This window comes from Phoca vitulina, unplaced genomic scaffold (genome assembly GCF_004348235.1).
Source record: "Phoca vitulina isolate PV1807 unplaced genomic scaffold, GSC_HSeal_1.0 scaffold8, whole genome shotgun sequence".
Classification (NCBI taxonomy): Eukaryota; Metazoa; Chordata; class Mammalia; order Carnivora; family Phocidae; genus Phoca; species Phoca vitulina.
This window is the reverse complement of record NW_022589711.1, coordinates 61,920,657-61,940,658: the sequence shown is the minus strand read 5'-3', so window position 1 is coordinate 61,940,658 and position 20,002 is coordinate 61,920,657. Positions and strand designations below refer to the sequence as shown.

Here is a 20,002-nt window from a genome sequence, read left to right as displayed (position 1 = left end):
CGATTGTGTCGGGAGGCGAACGGGGCGTTGGCAGCGGCGGGCGGAGCCCAGGACCAGTGATGTAAGGAGCGGAGGGATCCCACTGGGAGAGTCGAAGTTGCGCTGTGAGACCCCGAGCTGCGCTGTGAGACCCCAGGGCTGTGGGGCGGGGGATCCCAGTCCCCGCCCTGTTTTCCCCGCCCCTCCCCCCGCCTCCTTTACGCCCCTCCCCCCTCCTCCCCTCTGGTTGGAAAGTTTCTAGAATCTCTTCCCAGCGGCCTTTGCGGTTCCAACATGGCGGAGCTGACGGTGGAGGTTCGCGGCTCCAACGGGGCTTTCTACAAGGTACTGACCCTCTTGCCGCTTTGTCGGGTGTTCTGGGGGCTAAGGCAGGTTTGGGGGAGGGCTGGTGGTCCCGGAGAGTGAGGTTTGGAGTCGAAAAGGGCGGCCAGGCCGAAGCCCGGTGCTGCTGGGTTCCTCGCTTCTCCCCCCTCCACCCGCGGTTTAACGGTCTCGGGGGCCAGGGCTCCGTTATGTTTTGAAACAACACGTCGGACATCTCTTGCGTTTTCCTACTTATGAACCTTCTTCTTGGATGCTAGTGCGGCCCTTTGCGGGCCGGTGAGGAGAAGCCGAGTCTCTGCTGGGCGGCGGGGAGCTCCCTGGGAGCAGGCCTGAGCGCCGGGAGGTTGGGGAGTCGTGAAAGGAGGTGGTGGGATTGTGTGGTCACAGCCGCTCCCCCGCCCCTCGGACTGGGCCGAGCCGGAGCGCCTCGGCCCGCTGCTCCGACCCCTCCCCACCCCTTTGGAGGGGGGGGCTGCGTCGCGGAATCTTAAGAATTCACCTTTGTATTAGGATCTGGGGATAATAAACTTTAGTGTCTCACGGGGAAGCGGGTGCCAAATTGAGGGTTAGGATCGAAGAGAAAACTGAAAACCTTGTAATGTGGCGGGTTGAAATATTTTTGCGGCCTGGGAAATTGGGCGGCGCCTTAGCCCCTTTATTACGGAAGAAAAGGCTAGAGTTAGAGGCTTTAAAGTAAGATTGAAAAAAGAAGTCGATCAGGGAGACTGGTGGGGAGGTGACTAATTTCTTAAATCTTAGTTATCCAGTGTTTTTGGAAAGAACTGTTGATTTTTGTTTCTTCCCCACGAGGTTTTTTGTTTGTTTGCACCGCGAGGTGCATTATTATGGGATGGGGACTGGAAAACAGAAGAGGAATTCGAGAGTAGAGGAATTTAGTGGGGGCTTCCAGTGTAGGGGTCACATAACTGAAAATGAAGTCCTTACAGTTTAGTTTTGCCATTATAACGGCCCCTTGTCCCGATTCTTTCTCCAAAAGTATACCACGATGTTACAAGATCAATACAAAATCTCCCCAGCTGTGTCTGTCAGTCAATCTTACTAAGCCAGGATCTCAAATGTTTGAGAGTCCTGGCTATTTTTATGAAGGGCCTCCTCTTAATACAGGAGTATTGGGTGTACGCAGAATATATTCTCTCTGGGTTTCATTTCAGCGTACCTTTTGTCCCACGGGGTGGTCGTAATTTCCTCTTGTTAGCGTTGTTTTCCCTTTTGTAGTTTACTGATAAGCTATGTGGATTTGGTTTAACTGTCACGTGGTAATAACCTGGTAGGGAATCAGTTGGCGTCTAAAGGATCTCCCTAAGCTTTTTACAAGTTTAAGTCTCCTTAGGTGGTCAACATAAAGTAAAAACAATGACTGCCCGGTGGAAAGGAGTCTCTTTGCTTGACTCCATATATTAGCAGTCTAGATTTAACATTTGGTGTCAAACAAAAGATCTAAGTGAAATTTGAGTAGATATTTCATTGACTTCTGTTATTGAAACCTAGTGGTTGCCTTCTCTTACCCTAGATACAGTTGTGGCACAATGCACAAAGAATGGGCTTTGCCATACTTTTACTGTCAAGGGTATGTAAGGTTCATCATTTTTGCACACCGCCCGTGGAAAAGTTTCATATTCCCACTGTATGGTGATACAGTTGTTGTGTAACAGAGGTATGCTTTTTTTCCCCCCTGGCAAATTGAAAAAGTAAAATTTTTTTGCCTTTACTTTGTAGCATGTGGATGGTAGATAGGACTTTCCTTTTTTAGCCAAGTATTTGTGTTGATCACTATAGAAAATACTCATTTCTTATTTTTATTTTATAAGATTATTTAAGGTTATCAGTTTGAAAGTAAGATTGTTTACAGTTTTTTCTTTTTTTAAAGATTTTATTTATTTTGAGAGTGAGAGAGCATGAGCAGGGGCAGAGGGAGAGGGAGAAGCAGAGTCCCCGCTGAGCAGGGAGGTGGGCTCGGGGCTCCATCCGAGGACCCTGGGATCTTGACCTGAGCTGAAGGCAGACGCTTAACCGACTGAGCCACCCAGGCACCTCTGTAGTGTTTGGTTTTTCATAGTTTTTTTAAAAATCAAATTCACAGTGAATGTCCCCATTTTGGAACTCTGAAGTATTGTTGATCCTTATCCTTATTCTACAGATCTGCTTGATTCTACTTAGACATTGAGTCCATTACTCATTTTTACTTCACAAAGAAAGGTGGTACTTTGGCAAAGGTTGGGAAGGATCCTAGCCACAGTGTGTACTAAAATAATTGCACTTGAAGGTTTAGAATTTTATGTCCTATTGTAATCCACTTGGACATTGTGGAAACTGGGGTCTTCAGAACTCTGGAAGATCGAGAATGGTGAGGCAGGAGGAGCCCTGGATTTGAAGTTAGGTAATGGTAAACTGAAGTACAGACCTAGAATTCCCATGTGTTTACCCATCCGTGCACTCCTGAGCATATCTTTTCTGTAAAATGAAGGGTTTGAAGTAGTTCATATCCCCAGTTTTTTAATCCCACGGAACTGCTCACTTGGAAAAAAAATTGGTTTACTGCACAAGCAATTTATTATTTTAACTACACGAATTTTTTTAGATTAATTTACATGTGATAAAATTTACCTTTCTGGGACATAATTACGTGAGCTTTCGTAAATGTCCTGTAACAACCACCAACACGATGGAGATAGAAGAGTTCCACTGTCCCCCAAATTTCACTCATGCACCTTTGTAGTCACCTTCTCTTTTCATCCCGAGATCCTAGAGGGTTTTCCTGTCCCCATAGTTTCACCTTTGCCAGAATGTCCTCTATGTAGATTCATACAGTATGCTGAGGGTTTTGATTCTGGCTTCTTTCATTTAGCATAGCAGCAATTTAATTTTAAGTAAAATTTTCTAATTTAAAAACAATAATATTGGTCAGGGCATTTTGGAAACAAAAGTTGCCTTCGGATACAGCTGTTAACATTTTGGTTTATTCTCTCCCTGGTGTTTTTTTCAGTGTGCAGGTGATTCTGATTTTCCTCATTTTCTTCCCTTCCCCCCACAAACACACACAGCTGTAAATGCTAATCGCAGTACAATTTCAGTCATGGGTTTAGTAGCCAGTATCATCATGCCTTGAGGCAGTGCTCTGTAGACATTTATTAAAGATTTTCTGGTGGAACTGAAACTTCATCTTACAAATTAATTGGAACCAGTGAAAAGCTAAAAGAAGATGTGACCTAAAATTAAGATCTTTTTTTTTAATACTGTTTTGCATCTTGCTTTTTTTTTTTAAACAACCGTGGATCTGTAGTTTGTTAAGGAGATAAAAACTTAATACGCTTCTCTTTGCAGCTCTGTAAATCTTTGGGGATTGGGAAGAGTGGGAGATATGTTAAGTACCTGATAGGGGATATAGTTTTATATAAAAATTTGTTTATAGCCTTTTTTACCTAGAATGAGGCATCTTAAGGTTTATACTACTGGCCATTGAAGGTGCTTTAAGATAGAATTTACATTTTATGGTTGTTAGTGTATTATAGAGTTGTGCAACCATTATCACAACCTTACTTTAGAACATTTCAGTTACCCCCCAAAAAACCCTGTGCCCATTTGGAGTCATTAAAATGCTTAACAACTGATGTATATGATACTGAGCTTTGTAATAGCATTGCAACTTGCATAGCCATGGGCAGAATATAATTTAAATAGAGGTTGAAAGTAAGTCCCTCGATTTCTGGCTGATGTAAAGGAAAGTTTCCATGGTGTTCCAAGGAAATGTGTAATCTCTAAGATGGCTGAATGAAATTTCAGGCCTTCTCTAGAAGACAATTACTTTTGGAGTTCTGCAATTTCTGCTTTGACTACAAATTTTAAAGTGCTACAATATTTCCAGAATTTCCTATTACTTTACCTTAATTTAATATTAAAATGGAATTTGAGAGTAATTAAATTACGCAGTAGGTTTATTAACATTAATGATGATGACCTATAGAGTTTTAGTAGAGGAGTTTCTTGAGAGAGTACGGACTTTTCAAAGTTAGTATTGAATATTGATTTCTTTGTGCAGATTAGTAATTAAGGAAAAGATAGGTAGTGGTTGTCTTAATACTAGGGACACTGTTAAATTAAAAACACATTTCAGATATTTTAAAGATAATTCTCAGTTGTACATTTTTTTATTGAAATATTTTTTTAGCGAAAGATTTAACTTAATATTGTACATATGGGGAGTCCACACACGGAAATTCCAAAGATCGCCCTAATCATGCAGGTTTTAAAATGTGTTTTTATAAAAACCTGAAAGAACTAAGATTTAACTGAAAAGGCCACTTAATTTTTAAAAATTAAACTTTTTTGTAAAGTTTTGTTTTTGTATTATAAAAGCAATATGTAAGTATGAAAAAATCTGAAAACAGAAAAGCAAAAAAAAAATTTTACCTACCGAGAGATATATTGTCAAGGCCTGGCTTTATGTATGTACAGAAAACATACTTTTTCCCATATTTTCATGTGCCTCTATGTTTCTTGTAACATCAGATATTTGTGTGCATTTTGTAAGATAATAGTTTACTGTGTCTCTTATTTACTAGTCTGTGAAGCTTATACTAGTATCTTCTGATTTTGTTCGTTCAAAAACTCCATGAGATACTTTTTTTTTTTTTTTTTTTAAGATTTTATTTATTTATTTGACAGAGACACAGCGAGAGAAGGAACACAAGCAGGGGGAGTGGGAGAGGGAGAAGCAGGCTTCCTGCAGAGCAGGGAGCCCGATGTGGGGCTCGATCCCAGGACCCTGGGATCATGACCTGAGCCGAAGGCAGACACTTAATGACTGAGCCACCCAGGTGCCCCGAGATACGTGTTTTTATTCCCATTTTACATACTAGGAGACTGGCAATAACAAGTAACTTGTCCATAAATAAATGTAGCTGAAATGAGATTTAACTCTAGAGCTTCTCACTTCCAATGCCTAATTTAGTATAGCAATAGAGGTTCTTCAAAGGAAATCTCAGAGTAGTGGGCTTATACTTAAGTATTTTAGTTAGAAAGACAAGGCAGGGTGCCTGGATGGCTCAGTCTGTTAAGTGCCTTCGGCTCAGGTCATGATCTCAGGGTCCTGGGATCCAGCCCCTTGTTGGGCTCCCTTCTCAGTGGGGAGCCTGCTTCTCCCTCTCCCTCTCTGTCCCTCCCTGCTGCTTGTTCTCTATCTCAAATAAAATCTTAAAAAAACCAGGCAAGGCAAACACTTGATAATTCAAGAAGCAAGTTCTCTACCACAATGTTAAGGATGTAGTAAACTAGTTTTTTTTTTTTTTTTAAGATTTATTTATTTATTTTTAGTAATCTCTGCACTCAACATGGGGCTCAAACTCATGACTCTGACTGAGGTCAAGAGTTGCATGTTCTTCTGACTGAGCCAGCCAGGTACCCCAAACTAGCTTGACTTTTTTTTTTTTAAGATTTTATTTTTTGAGAGAGCTTGCGAGAGTGCATGAGCAAGCACGAGTCGGGGTGGGGAGACGGAGAAGCAGGATCCCCATCCCAGGACCCTGGGATCATGACTTGAGCCAGAGGTCTATGCTTAACGGATTGAGCCACCCAGGCGCCCCGCCTTTTTTTTAAAGTAGTGGGAAGAGCTATAGGCGTTCCATGAGTGATCATAATTCTTGTACTAGGTGGTCATAAGACCCCTCTTTTTCTTTCATCTGCAGTATTAGGCAGTTAGATTGCTTTTTAACGATTTATCAAGTGGTGGTCTCTGCTAGGTTCTGTTCATTAAGGTTCTGTCTAGTTCTAAGAAAGCTATTATTTATTGAGCACTCAGGCTATCAGACTGTGCAGATACTTTATGTGAATTTAGTCTTCTGAATCACAGTGAAGGGGAGATAATGTTACCAGCAGCTGAGGAAACTGAGGCCAAGTGAATCTAGGTCCATAAAATAGGCTGATTCAAAGTTCAGATTGGTTTTTCAGACTTTGGTAAAGTATGATTTTTTAATTTTATTTATTTTTTTTAAAGATTTTATTTATTTGACAGTGAGAGAGGGAACACACGCAGGGGGAGTGGGAGAGGGAGAAGCAGGCTTCCCGCGGAGCAGGGAGCCCAATGCGGGACTTGATCCCAGGACCTTGGGATCATGACCCGAGCCGAAGGCAGACGCTTAACGACTGAGCCTCCCAGGCGCCCCGTATGATTTTTTTTAAATACATATATTTTTATTACAGAAATAAAAAAAAAAACACCCAAATGCAACATTCTAAAAAACCAAAAATTCACTACTGATACTAACCTACAAGTTTGCTGTGCTACAGTACACGTACACAAGTCAAGAAATTAAAACTTAAATATTTAGAAACATTCAACATCAGAAGCTTTAAAATCTAACTGTAGGAAGATGTCAGACAGCTACAACTTGCATTTTTATTTTTTATTTTTATTTTTTTTGAAGGTTTACTTATTTATTTTAGAGAGGGAGCGAGTTATGCATGAGTGGGAGGGGCAGAGGGAGAGGGAGGGAGAATCTTAAGTGGACTCCCTGCTGAGCGGGACGTGGGGCTGGATCCCAGGACTCAGATCTTGACCTGGGCCAAATCGAAACCAAGGGTCAAACTCATAATGACTGCACCACCCAGGTGCCCCAACAACCTGGATTTTTAAAAAAGTATTTTCTCTAAAAATAATCCTATCAGCTATAAAAAAATCTGAACAGTTTTATACTGAAGCTAATGCTGAGCTGCACTTGAATTCACATTCTTAGCAGAACAGTTGTCCCAAGTACACATGCACACTCCTCAATTACAGGATAGCCATTCTTCATCTTCCTTCTCTTCCTTATCATCATCATCATCTTCTTCATCCTTCTTTGAGCCTGTTGGCCTGCCAGGGCCCTTTTTTCCTCCTTCAAAGTGATTTTTTTTTTTAAAGTTCAAATGTATGGCTTATCATGTTATTAATTACATACTATTACTAACAAGCTGTTAATACAGTGGGAGTCAAGAGAACAAATGATTTAATCATGATTTAAAATTTTAAAATGGGATTACCGAGTGCCTGGGTGGCTCAGATGGTTAAGCGTCTGCCTTCGGCTCAGGTCATGATCCCAGAGTCCTGGGATCGAGTCCCGCATTGGGCTTCCTGCTAGGCAGGGAGCCTGCCTCTCCCTCTGCCTCTGCTTCCCCCCGCCCCGACTCTCATGAATAAATAAATAAAACATTAAAAAAAATAAAATGGGATTATCTGTTAAAACATTTTGGATGCGTTGGATTAAATTATTGACGTTAATTTACCTGTTTTTGTTTTTTTTACTTATTTAAATATGGCTATTAGAAATCTTAAAACTAGGTATATGTTTTTTAAATATACTATTCTCAGTTGCTACTTCATATTGCTCATTGTACAGTGTATTTTGGGAAATATTTGAAATCCTTTATGCATATGCAGTTGACCCTTTACATGCATCCACTTGTGTAAATGTATTTTGTCCTGATTTTACCATTTTTTTCTAGCTTTACTTTAAGAATACTGTATATAATACATATAAAATACGTGTTGATTGTTTATATAATTGGCAATGCTTCTGGTCAACAGTAGGCTATTAGTATTAAGTTTTGGGGGGTCAGATGTTTTATGTGAATTTTCAGTTGTGTTGGGGTGGATACCCCTATCTCCTGTGTTCAAGGGTCAACTGTACATGAAGCTTTTTCAAATTTTCTTATGATGAGGCACCTCTGGGTAATCTTGCCACATAATATTGAGTATTAAAAGGTTTTAGAATATTATTTGGCAGATGTTTATTAGTCAATAGTAAGAGTCTTTGATAGTTCTGTTAAATTTTCTAATACCAAGTCGTAATAGCTTGAGCAAAACAAAATGAATACAAAGGATTCCTTTGTTGATTCAAATGTATATATTATTTATACATACAATTTTAGTTTATTTGTCCTTATATTAAAAGATGCTGAAAGCAGTGGCAAAATTGAGCCAGCATTAAATCTCAGTTAAGTATCAGTTGTTTTAACTTGTTTCCTTTATTTTAGCCTCAGCATTTTTTGCTTAGCTTTTTTGGGAGAATGAGTAGAGGTCTTCTCCAGTAATAACTGATGAAGTTTGTAGTTATTTTTGGCAGATGAACATGGCATGCCTTCCCTATTGATTTCTTCGGGGTCAGACTCTCAGGCTTTCTATATCTCTGTGTTTCTTACAGTGGCTAATTAATCATAGTAAAACTTCTTTCTTTCCATTTTGTAACTTTCTGCTTTTATAGTTTTTCAGATTATAGGATATTTTCAAGTCTTAAATTTTCTGGTGGCTTGTTATGTGTATTTAGTACATAGTAGGGCTTTTGTATGTGTTTGTTGAATGAACAGATGAATCTCTCATTCTTGGCTTTGGGACACACAGATTTGTTTTTAATTTATGTAATGTAATGGCATACATGCAGAATTAACTTCATTTCTGATTCTGATTGACTCATTTGAGAAATTTTTTTTTAGCTGTTATATATTGACCTTGGTCGAGTTCTGATGTGGTCACAGAACTTTACAGATACCTAGAACTATGGGGAACTTCAACTCCTTGCCAACTGGAAAGTCATAATAGTTTCAGGTGGCTGTGTGGAACCACTAATTCAGTTTCAAGGAGAACTGTTGGATATGTGAAATTAACAAGCCAAGAACAATGATACACAAGCGTTATTAGGTATTTATGCATTCTTATGAAATCTTCATATCTTCATTGTCATTTTTTAAAATAGAGTAGTTAAATGTTCAATACTAATGAATGCTGAAGGTTTACTTGGAATAATTCTTTTCCGTGTTAGAACTTACTCCATAATGCAATAATTTTTCTAACATAATGTAATCAGTAAATTTGTGGACTTTATTTGTAGAACATGTGTCCATTGATTTCAAATGACTTCAACTTGTAGATTTAGTTATGCAGGTCTTCAAAAAAAGTACTGCTTGAAGTTAAGAAATTTGATTGCAGTATTAGTCTTAAATATTTGTGCTTGTTACTGGAATCAAATTATAATTCAAATGTTTTAGGTGTTGTAGGCATCAGACCAGTTTGTTAATTAGAATCTAGATTTGCGATCCCTAGGTATGGAAAAATTAAAAAGATAACAGGGAGTGGTGCTGTATATATGTGCTGTATGAAAAAAGTGCTGGTTGACATAGTGCTTTAGGATATATCTCAGTTCTTTTAAGAATATATATATGTAGTTTTAAAGATTTTATTTATTTATCTGACAGAGACACAGAGAGGGAACCCAAGCAGGGGGAGTGGGAGAGGGAGAAGCAGGCTTCCTGCTGAAGAGGGAGCCGGAAGCAGGGCTTGATCCCAGAACCCTGGGATCATGACCTGAGCCGAAGGCAGATGCTTAACTAAGCCCCCCAGGCGCCCCTCTTTTAAGAATATTTATGCTTGTATATGCATATGTATAATTTTACATGTAGGCATTGAGTATTCACAAACTTGCTTTGTTGTAAATTTTTTTCCCTTTTTTTTTTCCTTGCTCCCCTTTGCCACATAATCTCTCATTCCCACTCCATTTCAGGTAATATTTATAGCCAGGTATACATCATACTAGATTTTTCTCTACACTCAATAGAATGGTACATAGATACATATTCGTATATACATGTCGGTTTTTTTTTTTTTTTTTTCCAATATTGCTCTATAAAAATAGGATTGTCTGTATTTTGGCTGTCTTCCCTTGGAGTGTAGTTTATTTTTAAATGGTTACATAATATTTCATGGCAAGAATTATGATATCCAGCCATTCCCCAGTTAATAGACACTCACTCTGTTTTCAGTTTTTTGCCACTCCACATATCTGTTTCCATTGGAGAGGTTTCAAAGAATGGGAAGCTTGGTGGAAGGGAACTTTTCTTTTTTAACTCTAATAAATGTTAACATTACTTTCCAAAAGGCTTAACCCTTCCTATTTTCTCTGTGGGTAAATATAAAAGCTTTTCTGTACATCCTTGCCAGAAAATGGGTTCTATAATCTTTAATTTTGGCCAGTCTGTTGGGTATAAATGGTTATCTCAATGGAACTTTCATTTGCAGGTTCCCTCTTGTGAATTTTAATGTTTGTTGGGCATTTGGATTTGCTTTTCCATAAACTGTTGTTCGCCTGTTTTCCTATTGGATGTCTTTTGTCACTTTTTGAGATCTCTTAGGATTCATTTATTGTAAGAGTGCCCTCTTCTCATTTAATACCTGTTGACTTTTTGGTATCTCTGGTTATAGAGAAGTTTTATTTTTTACATACCGAACTATTTTTTCCTTATCAGGGCTCCAGGGTTTCCAGTCCTGGTTAAACGCAGCCTGTGTCATGTTTATACATAGAATTTCTTAAATTTTCTTGTGTTTTTAATTCATGTATTTTATCTTCACTACACCAGGACTTATTTTTGAATATTCATAGGCAAACGTGCTAGTACTGCGTATTAAAAAAAAAATCATCTGTTTTTGGGTTTTTTGTTTTGTTTTTGCATGTTGGGGAATTAGGGGGGAGGATGCCTAGCATCCAGGAGAGCTCAGTCTCATTCAGGGTTGATAGAACCTTCAGAGAATTGCTCCAGAAAGTCTTTGGAGTGCTCTGGGAAGAATGTAAAGAATCCTTGAATGAGGACATTGTGACTTCCTTTGTGGCAAAAATACAGCCAGTTAGGAGTCTTATTACTCTTACCTTACTGCCCTCACCCCTCTTGTTTTACCTGTCACGTAGTAAGTGGATCTGAGACCCAGTCTTAACAGTGAAACCATTGTGCTGTAGCGAGATTTTTTTTCCTTCTCTAATGAGAGTTATTTCTATATCTGTTACCTGAATACACAGTCCAGAAACATAAATGTTTAATTGTCAGTTGTTTACATTGCTTGATGTAAAAGCACCAGAAGGAAGATTTCTCATGGTATTTTGGGGGAGAGGAGTAGCTTTAAGTACTTCGGGCACTTGAATGCCTGGGAATACTAAGAAGTTTTGATTCTTTACGTTTGCAAATTAAGACATATATAAAGTTATGCAATGATGATTACCTGTGCTAGGAGCCTCTAAGTCATTTTTTAACATAATAGATAGAGTGTCTCATCCGAATTATAATACAGAAACACTATTTTCTCAGTTCTTGTAAGGATAGTGCATAGCTAGTACCATTGTAGATGCATGGGAGAGAAGTTAGTTCATTAACCATAGTGAATGTCTTAGTGATTGGGCTGTATTCTCTTAGAACCCTGGTTAAAAAATACTGTGTGCTGTATTCAATTTTATTTTTACTCTTGTAAAAAGGATCATAGCATGTAGAGTGCAAAGCAGGACAAGAAATGATTCTGATTGTTGACCTGTTGATTTGAGGTATGAAAGTGAGCCAGCGACAGAGGTGTCTGTACAGTTAAATTGGGGTTTAGAGTCTAAGGAATAGGCTACTTTTCTATACACAGATTTGGGAAGTTAGTGGAAGATCCGCACAGTTTCATCTAAAGTGACATTAGTTCTGAGAGACACTAAGAAGTGTTGTCAGTTAACATCTGTGAATGGTAGTTCCTACTTACTTTTAAGATCTTTTAAGTAATCTCTACACTCAGTGTGGGCTCAGATGTAGGACCCTGAGATTGAGTCGCATGCTCCACTAACTGAGCCAGCCAGGCGCCCCTGAAAGATGTCTTTAAACGCTTGCATGCATAAAATGGAAGATATAAACAAAATAAATTGGTTTAAACATCTTCACATTCAGGTGATTGTGTTTCTTATTACAATATCTTCCTCAGTGCCATGGAGAGCATTGATGTTACAAGCATACTTTAAAAGAGCTCTCTATTATCTCCAGGATTTTCTTGCAAGAATTTTCATCCACTCTGCAAGTTTTGGTGCTGGTGCTTTCTTGATTTTATCAGAAGGTGTCAACAGAACAGCCTTCTGGTAAGAAACCTTAATCCTTCCTAAAATTGGCCTTCATTGGTTTGCTGAATGAAATGTCAAGAGGTTGCAGTCAAATGGTACAGAAAATTGCAAGCAAACCAAGTTTGAACATGCCCAGTGACATATCCTGATTGCCATGTGGTTATCTGCTATTCTCTAAGATTTGCCATCAATTGTAAGATGTATCCTGGTTTCAGAGATACTAAATTGTTAGATTTAGTATCTAACAAATTGGGCTGGGAAGGTAGACTGGGGCCAAACAATGAAATCAGTAAATAAACGGATAATTGATCAAAGGATAACAAGTGATAATCAAATCTGCAGTGGCTGTTCTTAGGGGCGGTGCATGGAAGGACCTGAGGTGAATTTTGTATAAATTATGCTTTATTAACTTTTCTCTTGGTTATGTTTTCATAATCATCTTTATCCACAGCAGTAACTGATGCAGCTGGGGAAAATGGAGAGTTAGCCCATATAGAGGTAACACAGAATCTGACAAACTGAGCCCAATGTCTTTAATATAGAGAGAATTTATTCTAATCCATGTATTTTTAGAAATACGGTATCTTGTCACAAGTTTACTTCAGTAATTAAGTCATCAACTGTGATGTTTTAACACGCTGGAAAAATGTTATTTGACTGTTGTGGCCAAGTAGAAAAATAAAAATTAAAAATTTCATGAAAGTGATCCTGAGACAGACTTTAGAAAGAAAAGCTTTGATAGAAGTATTAAAGGTAGAGTGAATCTTAAATTATATAAGAATATTTTGAAGGAGACAGTGATGTGATTGTGCGAACTTTTTACCTTTTGCTTAGGAGAATAAATGTGAACTAGAGATTTTTGATGGATCCTTTGCTTTTACTACTTGAGACTGGAGTCTCAAAAAACCTACCCCCCCATTTAGGAAGATTGTATGGTTTCTTGCGGCAGTTTTTGGCTCAGTCTGTTGGCAGTCAGTAAACTCTTCTAACAAGAATTTTGAGGTTGGGGTGCTTGGGTGGCTCAGTTGGTTAAGTGTCTGCCTTTGGCTCAGGTCATGATCCGAGGGTCCGGAGATTGAGTCCTGCTTTGGGCTCCCTGCTCATTGGGGAGTCTGCTTCTCCCCTCCTACCCCTCCCTCCTGCTCGTGATATCTCTCTCTCAAATAAATAAAATTCTTAAAAAAAAAAAAAGTTTTTGAGGTGTAAAAGTTACAGCTTTAGGGTATACATCTTAGGATTTTGGATTTTCCACTCTAAAATCTTTAAATTGAGGGTTCAAGTTGTCTGGTTTCTGGGTAGTTTGCTGAGTATTAAGGTTTTTGAGTTTGTTTTCTGTTTGATAAGGAATGTAAATTTTGTGATGTAATGAGTTGCAATTATAGGAGGTTACGAGTGGATTTTTCAGAAATTTAAAGAAATGGCTGAATTTGAAAGGATAGTTTACCTTGCATTCAAAGGAATTTTTCTGGACTAGAATGTGTTCTTAGTGATTTAGTGGGAATGTTCTCTAAGGGATTCATGCATCTTTTTAGATTTGTACATCATACTTCAAGCAAGGCTTTTGATAAATTGGTTTAAACACTAAAATTTTGTTTTATTTCGAGCCTTTTTTGGTTAAGATAGCTTGCCTTTCCAGTTGTGAAGTATATATTGAGATTTTTTTTTTCCCCCCTCGTGGAACTTTGCCTTAAATAGGCTTTTTAGGAAGGGTGCTTTATTTCTTCAAATTAATATTGCTACCACACTTAACCTTTTGGAATTTAAAAGTACAAATCAGGAAAAGCATTTTATCATGAGTTACTGAAAAGAGCTCCAGAGAGATGAGTGTTTAAATTCAGCATTTATAGCCTCCTAGGGAGTGAATTTTGGGGCTATGTAGCTGTATGTGGTTTTAGCTTCCCTTTCACTAAAATGAGGGATCTGAAAGGTCTGTAAATGAATTTTTTTTTTTTTTTTAAGTAAGCATTATGCCCATTGTGGGGCTTGAACTCACAGTCCTGAGGTCCAAGAATCCCATGCTCTACTGATTGAACCAACCATGTGTCCCAGTAGAAATTTTATCTTCGGAATCAGGTAACTTTCCCACAGACAGGGTCCCTGATTTTTGTCCTGATTTTTGACTATATTTATAATCTTGGTCTTTCAATTCCTGAAATAATTCATACCATGTTTCTTTCTGCTTAACCAATTGGATTTCCCCCCCATGACTGCCCTTGTCAAGCTGAAAACCTGTTTTACAGCTGTAGTGTTCTGTCATCACAAATATATCTTTAAGTTAGGTAATTCTCTGCACTTTGTTCTTTCCACAAGCAGTTTAAGCTCCCACCTCAAAATTGCTAGGTTGCTTTTTATATTCTGATATGGAATGATCTACAGAACAAAAAGTGGGAGGAGAAAAGCAAAGTTCAGAACAAATCGCAGTAAACATAAGATTTTTTATTTTTTATTATTTCTTAAAGATTTTATTTACTTTTCGACAGAGAGAGACTGCGAGAGAGGGAACACAAGCAGGGGGAGTGGGAGAGGGAGAAGCAGGCTTCCGGCCAAGCAGGGAGCCCGATGTGGGACTGGTCCCAGGAGCCTGGAATCATGACTTCAGCCAAAGGCAGACGCTTAACGACTGAGCCATGCAGGCGTCCAAACATAAGATTTTAAAAACGATTTATATAATTAAAACTACAACTTATTTTTTCTGTGATTACCCATTCACATAGTTCATACCCATTGTCACTTTCGCTTATTAGCTTGTTCACTTGTTAGCTCCCCTGAGATTGTTATAAATTGGGAATTTAACTCTCCTGTGTTTCATCCTCCTTTCCTTTCTTTGTTATGATTATTAATTTTTAGCTTTTAGGTAGTATAAACTTGTCAAACATTTTGTGGCTTTTTTAAGATTTAGAGGGAGAGCACGCGTGTGTGTGTGCGCGTGGGGGGGTGCAGAGGGAGAGGGGTGAGGGAAAGAGACCCCCCAGCAGACTCCCTGCTGAGCGCATGGAGCCTGATGTGGGGCTCGATCTCACAACCCTAAGATCATGACCTGAGTGGAAATCAGGAGTCAGATGCATAACTGATTGAGCCACCCAGGTGCTCTTGTGGCTTTTGGGTTTTGTGTTTTTGGTTAGAAAGGTCTTCCTTAGTCTGAAGTTATAAGTAACTTAGGTTTCTCTTGGAATCTCTTTTGATTTAAAAAACTTTGATTCTTTCATCCATTGATTATATTTTTGGTGAAAATGTCTATTTTCATTTTTTTCCAATAATCAGATGTCCCAATACTATTTAAAAACAAACCATTCTTCCTCCTATTTGTAATTTCCTAAATGACTTAGACCTAGTTTTGGAATTTGTTTTGTTCTCTTAAAATGTGTGTGGTTTTTTTTTTTGTTTTTGTCTTGATTGTTATAGCTTTAAAATAAGCTTTAATATTTGGAAGGGATAGTGTGTTTTCTTTACTCTCTACTCCCACTTAAAAGTTTCGATTTTGAGTGTTTTAACTTACTTTAAATATAGACATTGGTGTTATTAAGATTAACCTCTTTTCCCCTAAGAAAATCATAAACTCTTAGTTATTTTAGTGGGGTCCCATTTTTTACAATATCAAGATCTCCTAAGGATGTGATATGATTTACATTTTCCTGAATATTCTATATATATATTCATTAGTCGAATTTCAAAGATTTCTGCACATAGGTCCTGTACATTTTTGTTGTTGTAGTTGTTGAGGGCATTCCTAAGATTTTAATTTTTCATTGCTGCTGCCGTTAGATTATTTTTTATCTATTTTCCAGCTGCTTATTTTATCTAGAGAGCAAACTGATTATTGATTAACTTGCCACCTTATTGAATTATTGAATTAAAAGTTTTTTTAGGCTGTATTGCTTTTGAAAAAAATCAGTTCTTCAAGTAGTTCTTCTATAGCTCAGGGATTTTTGCTGTTCTCTTCATCCCTTCCCTTACCTCCATTTTACACATCGTTTGTGGCATTCCTGGGTTTTTACTATGTAATGTTCTATTTGTTGCTTTGTTGGGGACAACATTCTAAAGGTATTTTGATCACATTTTTGATGTGTTATACTTCCTTGTTGCTTACTGATGATACTTTATAGTTAAGAATTTCACACATAAGCATATAAAGGGACAATTTTATAATGATGTTTTGGAATTTTCGTGTTTGCATATATGTGGGAAGAGGAAAAAGAAACGTAAAAGGTTTTATTCTGAGAAATACGGGTCCTGGGCCAGATGGATGGTGAATAGGAAGAGACAAAATCCCCAAAGGTTGGATTAGAACACGAGGAGGTACAGAAGTTGTGGAGACATAAAGTTATAAGGCCCTGCTATTGTCTTGTGCAGACAAATATGACCATTGTTATTTACTGTCCCCTGACTCGGATTTTGGCAATGACCTAACCCTGCCATTTTGCGGCTTGAGTGTATAGGGAGCTAGCATCATCATTCTGGTGACTTGCGAGCATGCAGAAATACCATGAGAAGTGATGTCTGAGTCCTGCATCAAGTGGACACAATTTCATGGAGTTCTGGCCATTAGAAGCACCTTACCCCTAGAATCTAGGGTTTGGGGATTAGAAAGTGTTTGCTAACTAACAGTTCATTGTTAATCTATTTAATTTTATGCTTGAAGGGTATTAGTAATTTGAGTAGGTGTCTAGAGTTGTATTTTTTCTTAAAAGTTTGTGGAAAACGTACACCCCAACAAAGCTGATGGTGGTGGTGGAAGTAAAGTGGGGATGGGTTGGAAAGAGTTGAGTAAACGTTGACTTTTAGATAGAAAAATAGATTTTTATTATAATGAAGGGTAGAATTTCCCAGTGGCTTGGAGCTCTGACTTGAACTCATTTTGTAAATTATACAGAAATGGCAAAGATTTCTTAGTAAAACATTCTAGACTCTGAAAATTGTGAAGGACTAGAAAACTTTAGTCAAAGTCGAAAAGGACTAATCTCTTGATGGTAAGTTATGTTTTACTTCATATTCATGAACTTGGAAATTCTCAGCTAAATATTCCTTACAAATGTTAAGGGTATTAATAGAGCTAGATTTGTTGGTAACATAAACTATGAAAGTGCTGACCAAAGTGATCGTAGAAAGTGATGTGTGGTTGAAACTACTGGGAATAGAGAAACAGGCCAGGCTGTCGTTATTATAGCATGGTCAGATAATCAGAACTGGAATGGCAGCTCTTAATTTTTAACTTTGGGAAAGAGGAATAAAAATGTCTCCGGAATTGCATGGCAGGAGCTGCTATAGCACTCTTGAATGTATCCAGAGTTTACCCTCACATGAGGATATTTGCATTGATACGTCCCATAGCACACAAATAAAGCAGATAATAGACATTTGAAGCTGGAGTGAGATCAGGGCCAAATACAAAATCATGCAATTGAGTAGCAAATGTGAGAGGAGTGCAATGACTTTTTTTTATTTATTTATTTTTTATTTTTTTATTTTTTTTATTTTTTTTAAAGATTTTATTTATTTATTTGACAGAGAGAGACACAGCGAGAGAGGGAACACGAGCAGGGGGAGTGGGAGAGGGAGAAGCAGGCCTCCCGCAGAGCAGGGAGCCCGATGCGGGGCTCGATCCCAGGACCCTGGGATCATGACCTGAGCCGAAGGCAGACGCTTAACGACTGAGCCACCCAGGCGCCCCGAGTGCAATGACTTTAGATTTGTTTAGTTACCTATGTTTTGTGATTGGTGAATCTATATTAATGAAAATGATTTTATATTTAGCTACATCTCTTACTTTCTCCTTTCCAAGAGTTTCTATCTTCAGATTTTCTGGGGTGGTAGTAGTGATCTGCTTGCTTTTCAGTTTTTCCACTGTGGAGACGTTTCAGTTTTTGGTTTCTATTTGCTTAGAACAATGTCTGACACATAGTAAGCATTTCAGTATTAGTAATTGTTGCTTTGTTTTTTTAAATTGCTGATACTTATGTTTTGTAAATTTCCAAATGTTGCAATTTTTTTTTTCTCTTTATTGTCTTTATTCTTGTTGGTTTATGCCTTAAAGTTCCTTTAGTATTACTAAATGGACTTTTGGGGGAGGAAGATGAAGTAAACTGGAAATGTTCATCCTTACCTTGTTTTAACCAGGTACTGCAAGTGTGTTGTTTATTTAGGTAGTTTTTAGTGGGTGTTAGGAGTCTAGTATGATAAAGATGTTTTAGAAAATTATTTACTGAGTACCTTGTGGCTCAAAGTGTATGTAAGCATTTGACTAAGGTTGAGAACTTCGCATTTCTTCTTGACAGTAATACAAAGTGTCACTTAATGTCAGTTGTAATACAAGTGTCAAGTGGACCGCACTCCAAGGTTATGCACTGGCAGAGCAAGAATTTGAACAGTTATTCTACACCCAAGTCCTTTGCTCTTTCTTGAATGTCAGATCTTAGAGTTTCTTTCAGCAGTATCAATCAAATGAAGATAGATTAAAAATACTAGTTTGAAAATTAATTTTCAGACTAGAAAATGACCACCGATTTTTATTGTGAATCTTTATATTCATTCCAAAATGGTTTTGAAGCAGTGTACTTAACTTAGTTCAATTTTTTTGTTTTTAAGTGAAGGAGGAAGGGAAGTTGGTAGGAGAAATTAAATTAACTGAAGGTTAGTATTCAAAATGTAGTTACGCTTTTTACTAATGGTGGAGTGTAATATTTATTGATATTTGTAATTTCACCAAGTACTGTGGTGAACATTAAATCTCAATTTTCATAATTCCATGAGGAATGATGTAATGAACCATTAGGTTAAAATTAGAATATATAAATATCTGTATATATGTAAATACATATCCCAAGAATATGTAAATGCAAGAGCTTGGGCTATGAACCCTGGCAACCTGATTCTAAGAGCCTGAACTCCTAATCACAGTCCTAAAGACAGCCTTGCTCAGTTTGAGTATCGATTAATACCTATGATGTTTCATGGATGTACATTCATTTTTTTTCCTAATTCTAGGGTAGGTGACACTATGTAGAAACAGATTCAAAGAGGCTAAGTAACTTCTGAGGTTGTATAGCTCATAAATGATGGAGATGGAAATCAAACCCACATCTGTCTAATTCCAAGCTTTGTGTTCTTTTCGGTGTTCCATATTTGTATGTGTAATATAGGCTTTTGCAGTTAATGTAATTTTTTTAAGTGCTCTCTCCGCCCAAAGTGGGGTTTGAACTCAAAACCCTCACAACTCAAAAGTTGCATGCTCTACCGACCAAGCCAGCGAGGCGCCCTTAACGTAACGTTTAATTGGATATTGACATGCTTTTGATAATGTTTTTGTTTTTTGCAGGGATTTATCAAAGATGTTCATGAAGACTCCCTCACAGTTGTTTTTGAGAACAAGTAAGTCATTTTTTTATCGATAGAGATCTTAAAGATTGGTTGTGCTAAATTCGTGTTTGCTTCTGGGTGTTCTAGTTTCGATAACTTTTCACCTTTCTCTGCCCACGATATACTTGTTATTTTTTTCATGACCTTTTTTTTTTCTTTTGCCGAAACATATGTGAACACGAATTAGTATTTTTTGCAAAAATAGATGGCACAAATGGGCTTATACTATGCCTAATTCTTAAAATCCCAGAATGCTGAAACGATGTTGTAGAAGGCCTTCCAAATGGCTACTGGTGTGTATTGGGCCGCCTTTAATTTAAACTTGATATTAATAAGGAATAATATCAGTTTTATAGTTGTTGTAGGGTCTAGGTCTTGTTTAGAAAATGTGTAAGACAGGGCCACCCAGGTGGCTCATTCGGTTAAGC

General features: G+C 37.9%; 1 protein-coding gene across 5 annotated transcripts in view; it reads left to right on the top strand.

Moving 5' to 3' along the window:
• The first annotated feature begins 243 nt into the window (after positions 1-243).
• Positions 244-20,002, top strand: part of FXR1 (FMR1 autosomal homolog 1) — a 59,434-nt gene continuing 39,675 nt past the window's right edge. For all 5 annotated transcript variants that reach the window (XM_032407129.1, XM_032407127.1, XM_032407130.1 and 2 more), the window contains exons 1-2: positions 244-324; positions 19,534-19,586. In XM_032407129.1, the coding sequence (XP_032263020.1) occupies positions 274-324; positions 19,534-19,586 (104 nt within the window). In that variant the 5' untranslated portion in view covers positions 244-273. The remainder of the gene's footprint in view (positions 325-19,533; positions 19,587-20,002) is intronic.